The sequence below is a fragment of the Vigna unguiculata genome, chromosome 4 (genome assembly GCF_004118075.2).
Source record: "Vigna unguiculata cultivar IT97K-499-35 chromosome 4, ASM411807v1, whole genome shotgun sequence".
Taxonomy (NCBI): Eukaryota; Viridiplantae; Streptophyta; class Magnoliopsida; order Fabales; family Fabaceae; genus Vigna; species Vigna unguiculata.
In genome coordinates this window covers 6480128-6498839 of record NC_040282.1, presented here as the reverse complement: position 1 = coordinate 6498839, position 18712 = coordinate 6480128, and the positions used below count along the sequence as shown (strand labels likewise).

The window sequence follows — 18712 nt, the reverse complement described above, 5'->3', positions numbered from 1 at the left end:
TTTTTTTTTCTTGCAAAAAATATTATAAAGACATCTTACATTAATTTCATAAAAAGAAAAAAATCATAATAAATTTCAATATAGCCAATATTTTTTATATACTACTACGTATTTAAAAACTTAAATATAGAAGCGACTTCCTATCCTAGAATGAAACAAGTAGTTTGTAATGGTTGAATTATATAATTAATAAAATAAGTTATTACAGGTTATTGAGATAATACAACAAATAAATTTAATGTATACACTAAATTTTCATTAGTACTTTTTATATATATATATATATATATATATATATATATATATATATTATATATATATATATATATATATATATATCGTAAATATATCTTTGATAAATATTACATAAAAAAATATAAAATAACAAGTGTAGTATTTGTTTGACTTATGTTAAATTAATTTTTTGACCAGAGAGACATCTGTTGGCTTTTCAAATGACCTTTTTGTATCAATTTGTAGAAGAATATAATTTTATATACATGTACCGTATAACAAACAATAAAACATTAATTTTAATTATGACGGTATGTAAGATCTAATATTTTTGTTATGGATGGTACACTAATTTGATATTTTTTATTTTACAATTATGAACATTAAAAAATATTTTTATTTTAAAATATACATAAATTGCGACAAATGAAGATTTTTTTTATTAAATATTAAAAAATGTAAAAAATTGAAAGATATATGATTATAATTTTTCTTTACAACCTGTGCTAGGTAGCAGTAGAGTAGTCATCTTTGACTGTGAACTTTCTTTCAGGCGAGCTTCCAAGCAACTGCAACTTATCAAGGATGATAATAAGTCTGGGTTCTGTCACTCTCACCGCAAACCATGAGGTTCAAAGCAGTCATCTTCTTCCTTCTCCACTTATTCTCACACCTCCAAGCGTACACCCCAGTGGACAATTTCACCATCAGTTGCGGTTCCTCCGGAACATCCTACGATGGCCAAAGGACATGGACCGGGGACACAGGTTCAGTGCTCTTAACAAACGAAGACGCCACCGTTTCAGCCAAAGCCACAACAACGCAATCTCCTTCGACCAACCAGGTCCCCTACGCCACAGCTCGCCTTTCTCATTCCCAATTCAGTTACTCATTCTCTTTCTCCACCGGAGGCCCAAAATTCCTTCGCCTCTTCTTCTTCCCCGCTTCTTACCCTTCCTTTCCACGCACTCACGCATCCTTCTCTGTTCACTCAAACCAATTCATCCTCCTCCAAGATTTCAACGCCTCTCTCAACGCCGACGCTGAGAACAAGGAAGTCATCTTCAAAGAATACATAGTCTTCGTGGAGGAGGGTCAGAGTCTTATCCTCATCTTCACTCCCTCGCAGTCAAACTCCTACGCTTTCATCAACGGAATCGAGGTACTCTCCATGCCAAACAATTTATATTACACCTCAGCAAATGACACGGGCTTCACCAACGTGGGAAATACCACGCCCTACGTCCTTGCAACCGGCTTTGCTATGCAGACCGAGTACAGAATCGAAGTGGGAGGACAAGAAATATCACCACAAAACGACACCGGTTTGTTCAGAAAATGGGCCGGTGACGACGAAACTTATTTCGTTAAACAAAATCCTGGTCTATCAGCAGTGGCGGATACTAAGATGAACATAACAGTGAGTCCTGACTACGTGGCACCGGAGGCACTGTACAGAACATCGCGTAGCATGGGCACAAACGCCACTCTGAACCAAATCAGCAACCTCACATGGGAGTTTCCCGTTGATTCTGGCTTCACTTACCTCCTCAGACTCCACTTCTGCGAGTTTGAGCCCGATATTAAGGAGGTGGGTGACAGGGTCTTCTTCATTTACATAGCAAGCCAGTTAGCGGAGAGACGCGCAGATGTTATGATGTGGAGCGAGAAACGGAAAGGTTTCGGTGTGTATAAAGACTACGCCGTTTTCATTTCCAAGAATGATTATCAGAAAAAGGTTAATCTCTCCCTCCAAATGCATCCTTACGGTGATGAGACGAAATACAGCTCCGCCTTTTTGAACGGTCTCGAGATTTTTAAAATCAGCGACCCTAGGTCTAACAACCTCGCCGGACCTAACCCGATTGAGACTCCACAGGAAAAGGGAAATAGAAGAAACAGAGGGCGGATAATTGGTATCACGGCGGGGACAGTATCCGGTGTCGTTTTCATATCGCTTGTCGTTTCCTTTGTCCTCTTGTCGACCAATTTTAAGTGGAGTGCACTGTTGTTCCCAATGACCAAGTCAACCAAATACCACAATTTTTCTCTGCCATCTGATCAATGCCGTCGGTTTTCCTTCGTCGAGATCAAAGCCGCCACCAAAAACTTCGACAACGCCTTCATCGTCGGCGACGGAGGATTTGGACACGTGTACAAGGGCTACATCGACGACAACTCAGTCCCCGTGGCTATCAAGCGCCTTAGACAGGGTTCCCAGCAGGGGGCTAGCGAGTTCGTGAACGAGATCCAGATGCTCTCGCAGCTCCGACACCGCCATCTCGTCTCTCTCATCGGATACTGCTGCGACAACAAAGAGATGATCCTCGTTTACGAGTTCATGGGACGTGGAAACCTCCGCGAACATCTCTACGGCACAGATAATCCCTGTCTGTCGTGGAAGCAGCGCTTGAAGATTTGCATTGGCGCCGCGCGCGGGCTAAGCTATCTTCACAGTGGCGCCAAGCACATGATTATCCACCGTGACGTGAAAACAACGAACATCTTGTTGGATGAGAAGTGGGTGGCGAAGGTTTCAGATTTTGGGCTATCCAAAATGGGGCCGAATGAAATGTCGAAGGCCCACGTGAGCACCGCCGTGAAAGGCAGCTTTGGGTATTTGGATCCGGAGTATTACATTCGGCAGCGGTTGACGGAAAAATCTGACGTGTACTCTTTTGGGGTGGTGTTATTTGAGGTACTCTGTGCCCGTTCTCCTCTGATCCATAGCGAAGAAACCGAACAGGTGTCACTAGCTAATTGGGCCAGATATTGCTGCCAAAATGGGATAGTGGCGGAGATTGTGGATCCCATATTAAAGGGGAAGATCGCTCCCGATTGTTTAACCAAATTCTGTGAGATTGGGGTGTGTTGTTTGTCACAAGAGGGGATGCAGAGGCCTTCCATGAACGATGTCGTTTTGATGCTGGAGTCTGTACTGAAACTGCAAGAGAGTGCCGACGAATACGAAACAGAGGAAGATATTGACCGTGTGTTTGATGCCGGAGAGCACCGCAATAGTTACAAGGACAACGATAAGTTTATGTTGGAGCTTTTTTCTGAGATCGTCGACACGAAGCCTCGTTGAAGTAACCCAATAATTGTCAGGGGGTGGACCAATCAAATCACATTTTATTAGGGTATAAGTCTACTCCTTAATTATAGGCTTTTTTTTTTTTTCTTGTTTTTCTTAGCTGTGTATGGGCTATTAAATAGTCTAATGCCTTCCACTCAATAATACTCCGTACATTCTTCCTAATATTACTATTACAGACTTTTTTTTTTGTTTTGCACTTTAGGATACTTTTCGAAAAATAATACCATAGCGTACTGAAGTTTATATTTACAAATTTTGTACAGTTTTTTTTAAGGGCAGAATTCGGTTTCCGTGCATTTCTAATTTTATTTTTTTTGCCTGAAAACTGAATTCTGAGTTGGGTTTTTAAAATTGATTTATTTTAAAACATTTTTGGATGTATAGATTATCAAAATTTGTATTTTGAAAATAAAGAAATAAACAATTGATTTATTTCTCTAATTTGATTCTTTTATAACAAGTTAAAGTTAATATAGATTTTTTTGGAAATAATTAAATATCGAATAATGTTTATCAATATTTTGATATAAATTACTTTTTTTATAACTTGAAATTACAGTTAAAAATTGTGTTTTGAAAATACTAATAAATAATAGATTCTAAAATAATATATTATTTTAAAATATTGACTTATATATTTTTTTAATTTTTATTCTCATATCCTATTGTATAATTAATGATTAATGAATTTTAGTTTGATTAATTATATAATAGAACATGAAAATAAAAATTAAGAATTGAAAAGTGTACAAGTGAATATTTTTAAGTAATATATGAAAAACTAAATATAGTTTGTATTAATTTGTTTGTTTGTGGTTTACTTTTTTGCATTATATTTAATAATTATAGAATGTATAGAATATGTAGAATTGAAATTTATAAAGTATACATGAATAGGAAATATATTTTTTTTGAATGAAAGTCATATTACGTACATAATTAAAAATAAAATGAATTGTCTATAACCAAAATGGATATTTAAATTTTGTATTCATGGATCTGTATTTAATCAAAGATTCAAATATTGTCTTATTTCATATACATGAGGTGGACGTGTATAACTTATCTTGATGAACAATTCAATATATTGTCAAGTGTCAAGATGTTCCATAGATGAGTTCATATGTTGAACTTCTTTCCATCGCTTGATTATTTATGTAATATTATCATCTGTTTTGATTTCAAACGTTTCACAAATAAGTTTGTTGTTAACTACCCTACCTTGATGGGACGAAGGTAGTCAATATGAGTTACTACGAAACGGTCCCCATAATGTATTCTCTGGGTTATTTTTTGTAAAAGCTCATTGAAGGTGAAATTGTGGGGATTAACATGGTAACACTAGCGTTTGATCTAAAGTATAGCCCAAACCATATAGGCTATCTGTGATTCTTGCCTGTCTATAAAGTCCTTTATATATAACTTTGCTGGTGAATGTGGGATAGGGTTTGGGATTGTGGAAGAGGATAAGGGAGTTGGTTGTAGAAGACTAAGTATTTCCACCGCTTACAATTAATGATTTCTACAACGTCATCATCCGCTGATATTTCAAGAGAATGATATGTAACATCCTGGCCGAATATTACTAGTTTAAATAAAATAAAATAATAAGTGTACCATGATGGTCGTCCAAGGCCCGACCCGATTCATGAAAGTCTATGGGCTTAGGAGTTTGGGCTTAGTTGATATTTTATTAAGATATGTTTTATATGAGATATTTTAGTTAGTCGGTTATGATATTTGTTACTGTTTAGCCTATAAATAAGAGATTAACCCTCAAGGCCTGGGGAAACTATTTTTTCTGGCCTTAGTGTGCTCTTAGTTCAAGTTAAGTCAAAAAAATTCTTAAAATTTTGTTTTCGATAGATAAAAGATATTCAATTTTTTGCCGGAACAATTAGTGTCGACCATGAGCTCTCGGTAAAACAAATTCCTAGGCCTGTCAATAAACAAAGTGACCACACGATGGTGAGAAACCTTGATCTAGAGGTGGAAAATCACACCAATCACGCTCAAGAGGACGTTCCACCCAAACCCATCACCAGGGAATGCTGCAACATCGTCAACCATGAAAGCAGATTTGCATCACCTCCCCACGCCGCCACAAAACGCGCCAGCGAACCCCAAATTGCCACTCCAAAATGCAAACTGATCATAAGCATGTGGACCATAAGCTTTCCCCAACACCATCCAATCTGTCCTAGCCATCCTTATTCCACTGCTTTCGAGACCTGTCATCGTCAACATGAATCCCCTTCCATAGCAACATTTACGATGTCTGTCTGGAGCTCGTTTTTGGGCGTCGAAACCCTCATTCGCCGTGGCCATAAGCATCAACCGTTGGGTCTTCGCCCTTTCGCCATTGTGCCACGAAGTAATTTTCTGAACACTGCACCGTTCTTCTCCGCTCCAACCACTACACGAGGGGAGGTGTCGATCCTAAGGAGACATCCTTGTATGATAGTTTTTTCACATACCTTGGTAAACTAACGACGTCCTTGGTCTAGGAAGGTAAAATTATGATATTTATTTACTGTAGTCCACTCCTTGTTAAGCTCCCCTTTGAGGGGGCCCCCAAATAAGGGGTCTGAAAAAAGTCTTAGTCCCCAAAGCCTCCTATAAAGTGGGTTACGCCCAGGGCCAAGATGGGTTTGGTCCACTAAAATACTTTAACTAATTCTTAAAAATAATATTTGAGCTTGAGACAAAGATAGGGTTAAGCCTTTTCGGGCCAACCTGGATCGAAGGTTGAGACTAGATGATCGGACCAGGCCAAAGAAAGGACCAAGACGGGCTGCCCTAGGATGAACGCTAAAATGGGTTGTCTCGATCGGGGTGATGAAAAAATGGGCCAACCAAGATCGATGGACGAGACAGGTCAACCTAGACCCACGATTGAGATAGGCTGATCAATGACGACAACTAACATAGGCCAACTAGGGCTGATGGATGAGACGGGTTGATCGAACCCGACAGATGAGACAAGTAGATACGGGTCAACCCATGCCGATGATCGAGACGGGCTAAAGCCTGTCTCAAACTAATGATTGAAACAGTTTGGACTAACGGTTAAGACGAGCCCACGACCATTACGGGTCGGCCTAGGCCGATGACTAAGACAATTTGGGTCGGGCCGACAACCAAGATGGCCTAGTCCTAGCTTATGATCAAGACTTGTTGTCCCGGGCAGACGACATAGTTGGATCGGCCACGGTCGGTGGTAAAGACGGGTCTTCTAAAGAGATCGACAGGCCCGAGCGTTGACTAATACTGGCTGGCAGCCAAGATAGGCCAATCCGATGACCGATATTTGTCGGATTGGGCCGATTGACTATATAGATGGTCTAAGGTCTATAGTCTAGACATGCGACTTAAACCGAAAGTTTAATAATATATATAAAAAATATAATATATTTTCATGTTTAAAAAAGAAGCTCATGGGATATGATCTGACTTACAAAACTTTTTAACCTTATCACCTTTTTTTAATTAGAGACTTTTTGTTCTTGTGAATTTTTTTGTCCGAAAGTCAAGACCGAATTCTAGTGGGTGGACCAAATTTACAACTTTAATCATAAAATATACGGACCCTATGGATAGATTTTCATCCATTTTTGGTCGTTATAAAATTTTTTTAAAAAGAATTTGTAGTTTAAAAACTTATTTTTTAAATAAATGTAAATTTATTAATACTTTTTAATTAATTAAATTTGTATAGATAAATTGTCAAATATAATTTATTTGTTAATTTTTTTAATTTGCACAATTTTCTTGGCGACTGTTTTGCATACTAAATTAGCATCAAATTATCTACTGATCCGGTCTGAATTAAGGACCGAACCAGAACTGAGAATCAACTCTGCCGTCCAAGAATCTCTCCTCCCTTTCACCCGTCCTTCATGTATATATAGGGTCTTTGAGTCTTAAAACTGCTATCTTACTGCCAGATCTTTAGCCAACCAACCTACCCACTTTTCCACTATACTCTCCTGAAATCTCGCATGGGGGTGGTTATTCCTAAAATCCAGGGATATTTGCTTGTCACTTCGGCCACCTCGGCCCAAATGCTTGTCACCTAGGCCTGTGACTGAAACTCGTTATTTTATGATAAATATTTATCGAGTCGGAATACAAATGAACATGTTGGGGTCAGCCATTCTCTGGACGGTACATCTACAAATTATGAATTTAACTTTAAAATTTACAAAAAATTTACTTATGGGTTTAAGATTTGTTGAAAACTTACCTGCATATCTAAAATTTTGAAAAAAAATGATATTGTACATTTTGAACAGAATATTTTATAGGAAATATTTTTACAAAATTCTTTGACAGATAATTTATACAGGAGATTTATTGCAAATTTGAAAGTTCTGTCAAATTTATTATCCATGGATAATGGACAAATTATCTGTAGATTAAAATTCACAAAAACATTCACTGATTTTCCCAATTTTTAATAAAAAATTCACAGAAAAATTCCCATAAAATTCTACACCAGCGTTTATAACTTTTTTTTTTTGCTATTAAAAATTTGAAAATACTATTGTAGTTCTCATAATATTCGTAAATTTTAACTGTAGTTTCTATCAATTTTCAAACTGTATTCTTCCTAAATTTCAAATTGATATTGTTAATCCTTAATATTCATTTTCAAAAGTAGATAAATGTGTACTTTATTTCATGGGTCAAGAATTTTTAACCATTAGCATGATAACATCATATGTTTTGCTTGGAAATACAATTTGGTTTTATTTTAAAGATATAAGGAGGTAATATAATCTCATATTTTACAAGTCAGTAGTAGAATATTCTGTAGAAATTAGAAATAGGAAAATGATATGACAAAGTTTTTTTTTTTTATAAACTTTAATAAATAACTGTTTTTGATAAAAAAAAATCTTAAAATTTTATTATTTTATGTTTGTAACCTTCATATAAAAAATAAAAAATTATTATATTCAGTAATTTTGACAATTTTGTCGATAAAATCATTTTTGTTAGAAATATGTAATTCTTTCAACTCCACATATATTGTGCTTTGACTGGTTCAAGTCTATCACTAACAAACAATTTATGATCCTTTCTTCCTCTGCTTCCCAATTACAGCACCAATCATTCTATAGTACTACAGTACTAAGCCATCTCATAACTCCACTCCCTTGTTAACCGCAAACCATGACGTTCTTCACTTTCACCTCCTCCTTCACACTACTCTTCTTCCTTCAACACTTATTCACCTACCTCCATGCTTATACCCCGGAGGAAATTTTCACTATCAATTGCGGTTCCACCGGGAAGTTCTCCGACGGTCAAAGAACGTGGACCGGCGACGCAGACACAAAATACATCTCTCCCCAAGTCTCCACCGTTTCAGGCAAGGCAACTACACAGTCTTCTTCCACCAATCAAATCCCTTTCTCCACTGCACGCTTGTCCCGTTCCCAATTCAATTACTCCTTTCCAGTCTCCGCAGGCGCCAAATTCCTTCGCCTCTTCTTCTACCCTGCCGATTACCCTTCCTTTCCACGCACCCACGCATCTTTCACCGTTCAATCCAACCAATTCACTCTTCTTCAAGCTTTCAACGCCTCCCTTAACGCCGACGCTCAAGCCACCGACAATATCTTCAAAGAATATGTGGTCAACGTCAAAGACGGCGAGAGTCTTATCCTTACCTTCACTCCCTCCCATCCAAACTCCTACGCTTTCATCAATGGAATCGAGGTGCTTTCCATGCCAACCGATTTATATTACACGCCACTAGATGATGTAGGATTCACGCTCGTGGGACATGGTACGCAATTCAGCGTCCAAAGCAGCACTGCCATGGAAACAGTGTATCGTATTAAAGCCGGAGGACAAGAAATCCCACCACAAAACGACACCGGTTTGTTCAGGGGTTGGGCTGACGAACAAGGCTATTTTATCAAACACAATCCAAGGAATGATGATCTACCAGCTGACTTGGATGGGAAAATGAACATAACAGTGAATCCCGATTACTTGGCACCAAAGGAACTGTTCAGAACAGCGCGTAGCATGGGCAGAAACGCCACTCTGAACAAAATGAGCAACCTCACTTGGGAGTTCCCCGTTGATGCTGGCTTCACTTACGTTCTCAGGCTCCACTTCTGCGAGCTTGATCCCAATATTAATGACATCGGTAACAGGCAGTTCCACATTTACATAGCAAGCATGTTGGCTGACGACCGTGCAGATGTAATGAAATGGAGTCAGAAACAAAAAGGTCTAGCTGTGCTCAGAAACTACGCAGTTTTGATTCCCAACAATGGGACTCAGAAAAAGTTTAATCTCTCGCTTCAAATGCACCCTTACGGAAGCAGTGTCGATTCGAAATACGCAGACGCCTTCCTGAACGGTCTCGAGATCTTCAAAATCAATACAAACAACCTCGCCGGACCCAACCCGGACCCGGTCCAGACTCCAGAGAACAGCATCCCCGGAAAGCCCGGCAGAGAAAGCAGAACGACGATAATTGATGTCGTCGTAGGGGTTGGAATCGGGGTCGTTTTTATCTCCCTTGTGATTTTGGTTGTTGTCTTGAGATGCAAGAGAGTCACCGAAAGGAATTCCAAGGATTACAAATCCAAGTCGATCACAGCCACACAGAAGGTTTTCCTACCGTCCGATCTCTGCCGCCACTTCTCCCTGGATGAGATCGAAGCTGCCACCAATAACTTCGACGATGTCTTCATCGTTGGCGTCGGGGGATTCGGTCACGTGTACAAGGGTTACATCGACGACGGTTTCACCCCGGTCGCAATCAAGCGCCTGAAACCGGGTTCTCAGCAGGGTGTGCACGAGTTCTTGAACGAGATCGAGATGTTATCGCAGCTCCGCCATCTTCATCTAGTTTCCCTAATCGGATACTGCAACGAGATGAACGAGATGATACTGGTCTACGATTTCATGGCGCGTGGCACCCTACGCGATCATCTCTACAACACCGATAACCCCCCTCTCTCGTGGAAGCAGCGCTTGCAGATATGCATCGGCGCCGCGCGTGGGCTGCACTATCTCCACACAGGCGGGAAGCACACGATCATCCACCGCGATGTCAAAACGACGAACATCTTGTTAGATGATAAGTGGATGGCGAAGGTTTCAGACTTTGGTCTTTCAAGAATTGGGCCTACAGACACAGACAAGTCCCACGTGAGTACCCATGTGAAGGGAAGCTTTGGCTACATAGATCCCGAGTATTACAAACGATTTCGCTTAACGGAAAAGTCTGATGTTTTCTCGTTCGGGGTTGTGCTCTTTGAGATACTGTGTGGTCGTCCAGCTTTGATTCACAGTGCGGAGACGCAACAGGTGTCGCTTTCTAATTGGGTGAAACATTGTGATCGAAATGGGAGCATAGCAGAGATTGTGGATCCCACGATAAAGACAAAGATTGCGCCTGAGTGCCTGAAGAAGTTTTGTGAGATTGGGATGAATTGTTTGTTGGAAGATGGAACGCAGAGGCCGCGCATGAAGGATGTGGTTGCAATGCTGGAGTTTACGCTCCGGCTACAAGAAAGTGCAGAGCAACCGGCAATTGAAAAAGGAGAGAAAATTAGTGAGGATAGCTTTTCTACTACTGACTTGAACGTGACTACTACGACTTCGACCAGTGAAGACAATAGCTATAGTAATGATACGGTGTCGTCTTGGACTCCTTTCTCCGAAATTATTGATCCAAAGCCGCGTTGACCCAATCAAATTAACGCACCTCACCAGAAGGACAATAAAAACCAGAGAAATGATAGGTTGAGAGAACACTTTTTTTTACCACCTTAAAAATAATTTGTAATTTAAATTAACTTGTATTATATGAAAGTAGTAAAAAAACTTATCATTTCTTTAAAAGGACCTGCGTACTAAAGTTAGACTTGAGCATTTTTGTCTCTATGTTCATAGTTTAAACATGTCGTATTTAAAAGAAAACAAATTGGATTAAGTGTTGTATACTTATCCACATATTTAATAATACAACATATAAATGCTTGATAAGATGTATTGTAAATTGAATTTGCAATATTATAAATATCTCGCATTATAAAAATAATTATTTTTAGCTATGATTATACTTGGTGTTTATGGCTTTTAGTTTCGGATATTTTTCACGGTTTGTTATTTTCTTAAAAGAATAGCGTCGTTAATAGTTAATAGATTATCTAAAATTTTTAGTAATTCCTAAAATATCGCAACTGACTGGCGATTTACAAAATTCTGGTACTACCCAGGGTTTGAAATTGGGGCCTTCTCCCTGCACTTCCAATAAATCTCCTATATCCCAAAATTTATATTTCTGCCCTTATTTAATATTCTGTGAGAATGGTTGAGAATGGTTGAAAGTGGTACGGACGCAGTAAATTTCATTTACTGCGTCAACCTCGCTGCATCCCCAAAACGTTAGTATACGTACTTCATCCCTTCATTCGTGCTTCTTCAGACCTTCATTCTGTGCAGTGGTCCCTCTCATGCTTCAGCCCTTTGCAGTGCTTCAGCCCTTCATTCTCTGCAGTGGTCCCTCGTGTCTTCGTTCGTTGGTGGTCCCTGAAAGAGGTTTGTATCCTCGTTTGTTTATTCATGCATTTGATTATTGTTTTGTTCATTCTGTCACACACTGAGTGCATTATTGTGATTATTATTGTGATTGAAGGTTGATTCTTTGAAGGAAGTTCTTCTAAGTAACTACATTAGCTCCTCCAAGTGGTATTTCCGTTAGGTTAGCCTTCATACTTTGTAAATTGAATTTGTTTGAAGGATTGTTTGTTTGAAGGATTGTTTGGAATTGAAAATGTATGGGAAACGGAATACAGAATCCGTTTCATACTGTATGAAACGGATTCTGTATTCCGTTTCATAAAAAAATTTAACGGATTCTGTATTCCGTTTCATAAAATTTTTTTTTTATGAAACGGAATACAGAATCCATTTCATACAGTATGAAACGGATTCTGTATTCCGTTTCATAAAATAATTTAATTTTTTTATGAAACGGAATACAAAATCCGTTCGATAGAAACTAAGAAAATAGGAAAATAAATTCTTCTTTACGACTCGCTCTACTCAACCAAATATTTATAGTAAAAAAAAGGGATTTCTACTTCATTGGATCTCACGTCTCAATTAAGAGGAGTCATGGAAAGAACAGGTTCAAAATCGCGATCAATTCCTTTTTCAAATCCTACGGCAGCTGCGCGAGCTCTTCCCGCGTGCCATAAATGGCCTACAAATAGAAAGAATCCTAAAACAAAATGAGAAGTAGCTAACCAACTTCTAGGAGAAACATAATTGACTGCATTAATCTCTGTAGCTACGCCACCCACGGAATTTAATGAACCTAAAGGAGCATGAGTCATATATTCCGCAGAACGACGTTCTTGCCAAGGCTGTATATCTTTTTTCAGTCTACTCAAGTCTAAACCATTAGGACCCCTTAGAGGTTCTAACCAAGGAGCACGCAAATCCCAAAAACGCATAGTTTCTCCGCCAAAAATAACTTCTCCAGTCGGGGAACGCATTAGATATTTACCTAAACCTTTTTTTATGAAACGGAATACAAAATCCGTTTCAAACTGTATGAAACGGATTTTGTATTCCGTTTCATAAAAAAATTAAATTATTTTATGAAACGGAATACAGAATCCGTTTCATACTGTATGAAATGGATTCTGTATTCCGTTTCGTATAAATTATGATTTTGTATCATTGCATATGTATCAGAATTGAATAACTTATTTGGTTAAAATTTCCGCTCCTTATTTGTATGGATGTTTTGTCCAACACATCATACACTTGAAGTCCACACACTTGAACATGAAATAGAAACCAAAATTTTGTTTTTCTAAAACGGATTACATAATCCGTGTGTTAAAGATGTGAAACGGAATAACTATTCCGTTTCATGGTATTCCGTTTCATAATTTGATTTTGTGTGTTGGTGTGTATATTGTGTTATTGGTGAATTTTTATCAAACGAATTTTTATATAAAAAACATTAAACGCATAAAAAAAACAAACAGAAACGGATTTTGAAAAAAAATAAAATAAACGTGAAACGGATTCCAAAATCCATTTTTTAAAAAAAAAAAAAAATTGAAACGGATTACACAATCCGTTTCAAAAAAAAAAATAAACGTCAAACGGATTCCAAAATCCGTTTTTTAAAAAAAAAATTGAAACGGATTACACAATCCGTTTCAAAAAAAAAAAATAAACGTCAAACGGATTCCAAAATCCGTTTTTTTAAAAAAAAAAATTGAAACGGATTACACAATCCGTTTAAAAAAAAAATAACGAAACGGATTCCAAAATCCGTTTTGTAAAAAAAAAAAAGGAAACGGATTACACAATCCATTTCCAAAAAAAAAATTAAATAAAAACAGATTCCAGAATCCGTTTTGAAAAAAAAATTGAAAAATGGGGAAACGGATTCCGCAATTTGTTTCCTTAAAAAAAATAAAAACACCACACCCTTCCTCTCTAATGCACACCACTAATCAACCCAACCCACCGTTCCAGATTTAACAACATGTAAAAACCTACATATAAAATCAATTCAAATAAAAATATACACATGCATTCAAATAAAAATATACACTGTATAATTTTAAAAAACAAAAAACGAGTATGACTTACCTGCAAATGAGAAGCCGCGGGAAAGGATCAAAGGTGGTTGCCGACGGTGGGGAGAAGAATGGTGTGTGGAGGAGAAAAGGAGAAAAGGATGGCGTGGCGGCGACAATGATTTGTTGGAGAAGAGGGAGAATGAATCAGTGCAGTGGGGGAGAAGGATGCTTTGTGGGGTGCAGTGGGGGAGAAGGGGAGTGGGGGAGAAGGATGCTTTGTGGGGTGCAGTGGGGGAGAAGGGGAGAAGGAAGCTTTGTGGGGGTGGGGAGGTAGGTCAAAGATTCTCAAGAGTGTGTGCAGTGTGTGCAGCGTGCAGAGGGAGAGGGAGAGAATCTGCTTTTTTTTATTGGGGTGCGGGTAGAGGGGTTTTGGGGGTGCAGTGTGGTGAGGGGTGTGAGGGGTGCAGGGGTATTTGGGGGGTACGCAGTAAATTGAGAAAACAGACACAGTAACTTTTTTTTTAACCAGGGGCAACGTTGGAAATAAAGAAGGTTTTGGGGGTACAGGAGAGTTTATTGGAGGTGCAGGGAGAAGCTCTCTTGAAATTTTTGATACTGCTCCGAGTTTGAAACCCGGATGTTGTCAGAAATCTATATTATGTCTAAACTCAACTTTAAATATTTTTCATTAAGAGTTTCTTTTTGTTTCTTTTGTATTTTTTAATAATATATAGATTCTAAAATAAATATATATATAAAAGGATTTTAGATTTTTGATAATTATGTATTATAACCTTGCATATAATTTGCATATAACTAATTTTCTACACATATATAAAAAAAAGGTGGCTAAGGATTTTAACTGATTTGTGTATAGTGATAATAACATATGATTCCAACAGAGCAAAATGCATAATGCGTGCACCGGATCATGTTGAGAAATAAATTTATTGAGTCAATATGATGTTTGATTTTACAATGCAAATTATATAAATATATACTAGGAGAAACTTCCAATCTTTATTTCATTCCATACAGTAAACTTACAAACAACTGAGGCAAAATTAATATCTCATTAAAAAAATGTTACTAATTTACAAAAAACGTAAATAGGTCTTGCATAAGGAGGATTAAGACTAATGTAGGGGCTTCTCTCTGCACCCCAAAGATTCTTCAGTATCCCTAATTAATTTTTTACATGTCTCGGTGGTTGAGATAATTAAACAAAATTTACTGTGATTAATTGGTATTTACGAGGTGTTGCACCTCCAATTCATGTATTTTTCCTTCTCGTTCTCTTTCTTCTTCCTCCGTGTTCTTTCTTCTCCTTCCTCCGGTCTCATTATTATTCTCAGAGCAGTGGTCCCAGCTTTCTCTCTTTCATTTTCATTTGAAAGTTCTTTTGCAGTGGTAGTGGTCCCTGGTTTCATTCTGTGTGAACTGGGTCCTGCTTTAGGTGCTCCAAACTCTCCAAGGTCATCCACACGTGGTTCAAATCTTTTAAAGCTTTCCTCGTTCTTTGCACGTTCCAGGTTAGTATTCGTTTTTTATTAATGGTCTTTTGGAATCTTTCTCTGTTGCATGGAGTTATATTTCATTTTGTGATGATGATTGATGTTCAATAAAATGCGAAACAGATTTAGTCATTTTTTGGGTTTTTCACTGAAACGGATGTTGAAATCCGTTTCGTTTCTGTTTTATATGGCTTTTTTTACCAAACGGATGTCCAAATCCGTTTCAAAGAAGTGTGAAACGGATTTCGACGTCCGTTTCACTAAATATTTTTGAAAATTTAATGAAACGGATTTCAAGATCCGTTTCACACTTCTCTGAAACGGATTTCAACATCCGTTTCAGTGAAAACACACACTTATTAAAAACAATAAAAAAAACAACAAAACGGAAATTGAAATTCGTTTTTGGTTTTTGTGAAAAGGATTTGCAAAATCCGTTTAAAGAAAAAACGAAAAAAAAAGAAGCTAAAACGGATCTTGAGATCCATTTCTCAATTTTGTGAAACTGAGGTTGAGCCCTTGGGTAGGTACAATTCCTTCACCGCCACTTATCACTCTTAGTGGTGTTAGCTTCTGCCCCTCCTTTCTTCACGTCGTGGCAACGCTGCTCGCCTCCCCCTCCTTTCTTCGCGTCGCGGTTACCCGGAGCAGCAGCAGTCACTCCTCGCCGTCAAAGTGGAGCTCGACGAGTATAGTGCTTTTGTGCTATTCTCAAATGGCTATTCCCTCATATTTTTCTGACAGTTTTGGCTCTTTCACTTTCAGTTATTCTAGCAGCTGCTACCAGTACATTCCAAGATTTCTGTGTGGCAGACCCACAAAAAGGTATATAGTAATAATATTACTTTGAAGTTTATGTTCACCATGGTTTTTGATGAATATTATGGCAGTGTTGGTGAACGGGTTGGCATGCAAAGATCCAAAACTCGTTGAGGCCAATGACATCTTCTTCAGCAGTCTTCACATAGCATGAAACACCACGAACCCTGTTGGGTCTAAAGTGACACCAGTTTTTGCTTCTCTGTCAATTTTGCTATGGCTCTCTGTATTTAAGTTGCACTTGTTTGAGATGTACAGAACAAAAGTATGCATATTTTTCATGTAAAAGTGATATCATAATTTTTCTGGTATTATCTGCAGAGAGGCTATGAGCATTCTCTTCAACGGAAATAGTTGAAGAATTTCAGCTAAATGGGCCAAGAACTATTATCCTTGTTTCAGCTGGAAACAAAGGGATTGCTATGGCTTATTGGCATCATCAGCAGAAGCACCTAGTTAAACAAATCAAGGTGATAAGGGTAGTTAAAATGGCATAAGGAAAAGCCATATCAAGAAAGAAGTGAAATTTATTCTCAATGTTGTTCTTGAGTTTCATATTTTCTCATGAAACACCAAATAGCTCTCCAATTTTCTCGCAAGATCCATCACAATTGAGATATGGAAGAAGAAAAAGTTCTGACATGTTACACGAACAAAAGAAAAGAACGTTTGATCACACTACAAAAAGACATTGAGCTAGTGAATGAGCCATAATAACATGCTAAATTATTCGGTAAAGTCAATATTTTTAGTGGTCCTTTCTTCCAATCCTAAAGCCTACATTTGATTAGGGTAGGTGCAGGAGGTGGACTGGAAAGTATAAAGAAAAAAATTTACCGTTTAATATTTACTTTTTACTGCAAGGATAAAATTGGAATTAAAAAGTATTTTGGAGTACAGGACAAATTATTGGGGGTGGAGGGAGAAGCCCCCTAATCCTCTACCCGCAACGGTTTCTCCTATATCTCCAAATCTTACTTTAGTTATTTCCAGTTTTGTTCACGGTAAAAAAAAAAGAAGTAAAAGTGCACCCTGAAAAACAGTCAAAGAAGAATGGTTGGGTTCATAAATAGAGCTCGAGTTAATGCAAATCTCATTCTCCAACCACCAGAAAAATCACACGACTTTTTTGCCTGCATTTGCTTGTCAATGCCAAGACCATATAAGATTTCCGCAGCACGTTTTTCTGCAGTTGCTGCGTCTAAGGCATCCAATCGCTCATAAACATGTTCCAGGAACTCATCACCTCCATCATCCTAGAACCATCAACCATGATTTCTCAAACAAAGTTAGCAAGCCTACAAAACTAAAAAACAAAATGGCATAGATTCTAGAAAAATAATTACATAAACAAACATGTGCAGCCGCAATCACAATCGATGATAAAGATGCAATGCATCACATGTGGACAAGTAAGGGCAAGGATAACAAACCTTCCATAATTAAGCTCCAATTCAAAATCAACAATGAGATCATGTCCATGGGATGCAAAGACTCTATCTGCAATTTAAGAAAACATGACCAATCCCATCAATACAAAACATTAATCATTTTCAGCATTAACAAAGTTATAATTAAACATTAATCATTTTCAGCATTAACAAAGTTATAATTAATTTGGTAGAAATGTCCATTTGCTGCACAACATTACCTACCTCAAAAGATATTAGACTGCATGATTCTCATAGCTGAAACGTAAGAGGAAGAAAACAGCAAAGTGCTGGCAGAAGATCGTTATAGCAGAATGGTGACCAAAGAAAGCGAAAGCATAAACTGTTAGTATTCAATTTGTGTAAATACTTCTAGAGTTTTCTAGATAGTTGAATGTTCTTGATTTTTCTTTCTATCCTAGACTTTTCTCGGATATTTTAGAAGTTTTTTTACATTTCAATAACTCTATCTCCGATATTCAATTTGTGTAAATACTTTTTTTAGATTCTTTTAGAATTTGTATTATATTTTGATATAAAGTAAGAAAAAGATCTCTATTGGTGTATGAAAAAGATGGTTACAGAGCTTATAGTTTTAGAGGAACGAAGTTCCTTGTATACAGAAAATGAAAAATAAGTAACAGCAGAATAAAAACAGAAAAACTATTTTAAAACAGATTAACAGATTCTAAGAAAAGGGTTTGTAATGGGTGAGTATTTGGTTACATTCACAAAGCACTGGTAACCTGAGTTCAATCTCGATTCAAAGACTATTGCGAGAGTGAGCGAGAGTAATAAAACAAAAAACCGAAAAAAAAAACAAGGAATCAGACGTTGAAAATTACAAAACCACGAGAAAAGTCTACCAGAAGTTGAATGGCACGCGTTGCCTCGATCAAGAGCCTGTGAAATCCTCCTCACAGCTACGAAGGAACCGCCTCGATCGTCCATTCGTGTCACTTCCTCCTCTTCTTATCCCCGTTACTGCAGCAACGGTACAGTCATCACGAGAACGAAACGTGGGAGGAGAGTTGG

The 18712-nt window shown here is 37.7% G+C and overlaps 2 protein-coding genes and 1 long non-coding RNA gene across 3 annotated transcripts; 2 read left to right on the top strand and 1 right to left on the bottom strand.

Moving 5' to 3' along the window:
* Positions 1–675: 675 nt before the first annotated feature.
* Positions 676–3498, top strand: LOC114182121 (receptor-like protein kinase FERONIA). Its single transcript, XM_028068899.1, has one exon. It carries the CDS (start codon positions 860–862, stop codon positions 3320–3322), a length of 2463 nt encoding a protein of 820 aa, XP_027924700.1. The 5' UTR covers positions 676–859; the 3' UTR covers positions 3323–3498.
* Positions 3499–8775: 5277 nt separating this feature from the next.
* On the top strand, positions 8776–11212 carry LOC114182122 (receptor-like protein kinase FERONIA). Its single transcript, XM_028068900.1, has one exon. The coding sequence runs from the start codon at positions 9068–9070 to the stop codon at positions 11048–11050; it is 1983 nt and encodes a 660-aa protein (XP_027924701.1). The 5' UTR covers positions 8776–9067; the 3' UTR covers positions 11051–11212.
* Positions 11213–17417: 6205 nt separating this feature from the next.
* LOC114180968 lies at positions 17418–18712 on the bottom strand. The gene is made up of 3 exons (XR_003603711.1): positions 18544–18712; positions 17681–17747; positions 17418–17503 (listed from the first exon to the last, which is right to left on the bottom strand). It is a non-coding gene; the product is annotated as an uncharacterized LOC114180968 (long non-coding RNA).

Bases quoted from the DNA above. Each gene is read 5' to 3' on its own strand.
- LOC114182121 (XM_028068899.1), top strand. From the start codon at position 860: ATGAGGTTCAAAGCAGTCATCTTCTTCCTTCTCCACTTATTCTCACAC.
- LOC114182122 (XM_028068900.1), top strand. From the start codon at position 9,068: ATGCCAACCGATTTATATTACACGCCACTAGATGATGTAGGATTCACG.